Here is a 2750-nt window from a genome sequence, read left to right on the forward strand (position 1 = left end):
TGGGTTCTTTTTTTTATTTTTTTTTTGCAGAGGTTTGTCGTCTTTGAACGTTCTTTTATACAATCACAACTGCAATCACTTTCACAAACATTCAATTACCTAAAGTTACAATTTAAAGTGGTACATGACAGGAAAAAGGCAGCTGCTAATTTTCCAAATTTAATCATAGATAAAGATAATCCAGCATAAAATCTTTGCTTTAGCTTGTCACCTAGTTTACTAATGTTATATTTATTAAAAAAAAGTATATAATGTATATATAATCTTATGCTGAATTCACACTTTCACTTCTGAAATGTCCAAATAAGGAAGAGAACTTATGAAAACCTTTCACTTACAAATTTGCTAGTAAATTCCAAATATTAGATACTCCTATCCCATCCTATTTTCTTTAATGTATAGGACTGGACATCAATGAACACATCTAAATTACATTTCCAGTTCTCAAATTCTTCTATTTATTCCCACACATTAGTAAGGTCTTGATCTTCCTGGTCCGCGGTCACTGTAAAGAAATAGAAATATATTGGTAGTCACATTAATATCCCTTAAATGCTAAATAAATATAGACGATAAAATAACATCAACTCCACACCAGATGGCATCAATGATATTTACTTGCTAACCTGAAATCAATTATACACCACTTGCACTAAGAGATTTAAATTATTATTGATCATCATAACAAAATATAGCCTACATACCCCTTCATTGGTCCACCAGAATCTCCATCTCTGTCACGATCCCCATAGCCTCCCCTGCCACGGAAACCACCCCTTCCACCTCTATCTCCACGTCCTCTGAATCCACCTCTGTCGCCACGGCCTCTAAAACCTCCACGGTAGCCACCACCACCGCCGCCACCATCTAAAATAACAAAAGTAACCATTTTTAAGAAAAGCTATTATACTTTATTGTCAAGTACGGATATCGTAATCAACCGCACACTTTGGAATAATTTTACCAAGATTCTTAAGATTTGTAATTCAACTGTCTCCTGAAAATTCTCTTAAAACTCACCAGAATCACCTAGACCAGCAGGTTTAGCTTCATTACATCTATTACAGCTATTACGCCATGCAAAGTTGTTATTTCCACAGCTTGGAACAGGGCACGTCCAGTCACCAGCCCGTCCTGAAAACAGCAAAATATCAAAACTGGTTATTTAGGAAATAATAACGTACAGTAAACAACACCAAGGGATATGAGCAATAACAATAGTTGTTTATATTCAAAATATAAATTACCTCTTCCTCCACTTGGAGGCCCATCTCTACCGCCAGGTGGTCCACCACCACGTCGATCAAAGCCTCTATCACCCCCTCCACGGCCTCTACCTCCACCACCGCCTCCGCCGCCGCCGCCTCCACCACCACCGCCGCCACCACCACCACCACTACCTCTGTCTCCACCTTCAAAACCACCTCTACCTCTTTCATAACTACTTTTCGGCCTCTCAGCCATCTGTACCTGTAAAATACACATAAAAAAGCATTCCTTGAAATTCATAACCATAATTATTCAATGAATACTAGTCACAAAAAACATTCAAGTGCCTATGACAAAAAAAAAAAAACTAGGTTCACCCAAAACAAAAACATTTTTTAATGTAACTATTTCTACTATAAAATTCACATCTATCAAGTACATGAAACTAAATCCTATTAGACAACATTACCTTTACTACTCTGCCCATAAACTCCTTGCCATCAAACCACTGGATGGCAGACTTTGCAGTGAACGGATCGTCAAATGTAACCGTGCACTCTCCTTTCATTCGGCCAGAACCCTTATCTTTGTACATCCAAATTTTTGGCCGCTGTGTTCGTTTATCCATCTTTAAAGAAGCAAAAAAATAAATATAAATATATATTTTTTTTCAACATTAAGCCATCTCCCCTTACAGGGATTGGCTCCAGAGAAAAAACAAACACAACGGTCACTGCCACATTCATACTTAACCGCCGACTTGTGGATGGATAATTGTCTACGTTAAGCTAATCCCCCTAATGGGATGAACTAGAAAAAAAAACTAATAAGTGATTTATACTTTTTCATACATATTTCAGAAGAAAATATGCAGATCCCCCCTTTCACCAGACAATTAGTTAAAACCAACTAAATACGGTATGAGAATGATGGTACTGCAATGAGAAAAGAGAAAAAGAAAGGAGAAGAAAGGAAAGTGAAAAAGAAAAAAGAAAAGATAAGGAAAAAAATAAATAAAAGAAAAAAGAAAAAGGAGGAAGAAAAGAAAATATAAAAAGAGGAGAAAGAACAGAAGAGAGGAGAAAGAACAGAAGAGAAGAGAGGGCAAAGAAAAGAGAAGGAAAAGACAAACAATAAAAAAAAGATGGAAAAAAAATATGGGAAAAGGAAGAGGGAAAAGTAACTATGGGAAAGATGGTAAAGAAAAAGATGGAAAAGAAAAAATGTTGAAAGGAAAATCCAGGGAGAGAATACAAGTAAAAGGGGAAAGAATAGCAAATAGTAGAATGAAAAATATAGGAAATAAAGAATACAAGAGAAATAGACAAGAAAAAGGTTGTTATATATTTACTAGTACAGTAATTGAAAAGCTTGAACAGCAAGAAGTTATTGGAATCAGGGTCGAGTAAATGTATATAAAACTAGAGCAGTTTGGACCCCCAAGGAACACTGCAAAGACTTCTCAAGTATGCAATGCCTTCATTGCACTGAAAGAGGTGCGCTGACCATCAGTAACCAACTTTTGGGAGTCAGCAAAAAAA

General features: G+C 36.2%; 1 protein-coding gene across 3 annotated transcripts in view; it reads right to left on the bottom strand.

Moving 5' to 3' along the window:
* LOC137653511 (RNA-binding protein cabeza-like) overlaps positions 1–2750 on the bottom strand; it is a 20093-nt gene continuing 17343 nt past the window's right edge. For 2 of the 3 annotated variants that reach the window (XM_068386961.1, XM_068386963.1), the window contains exons 5-9: positions 1679–1837; positions 1248–1470; positions 1021–1134; positions 705–867; positions 1–505 (exon numbers count right to left, since the gene is read on the bottom strand). In XM_068386961.1, coding sequence (XP_068243062.1) covers positions 472–505; positions 705–867; positions 1021–1134; positions 1248–1470; positions 1679–1837 — 693 coding nt within the window. In that variant the 3' untranslated portion in view covers positions 1–471. The remainder of the gene's footprint in view (positions 506–704; positions 868–1020; positions 1135–1247; positions 1471–1678; positions 1838–2750) is intronic. The other variant, XM_068386962.1, reaches the window with a different exon arrangement.

Source organism: Palaemon carinicauda, chromosome 14 (genome assembly GCF_036898095.1).
Source record: "Palaemon carinicauda isolate YSFRI2023 chromosome 14, ASM3689809v2, whole genome shotgun sequence".
Taxonomy (NCBI): Eukaryota; Metazoa; Arthropoda; class Malacostraca; order Decapoda; family Palaemonidae; genus Palaemon; species Palaemon carinicauda.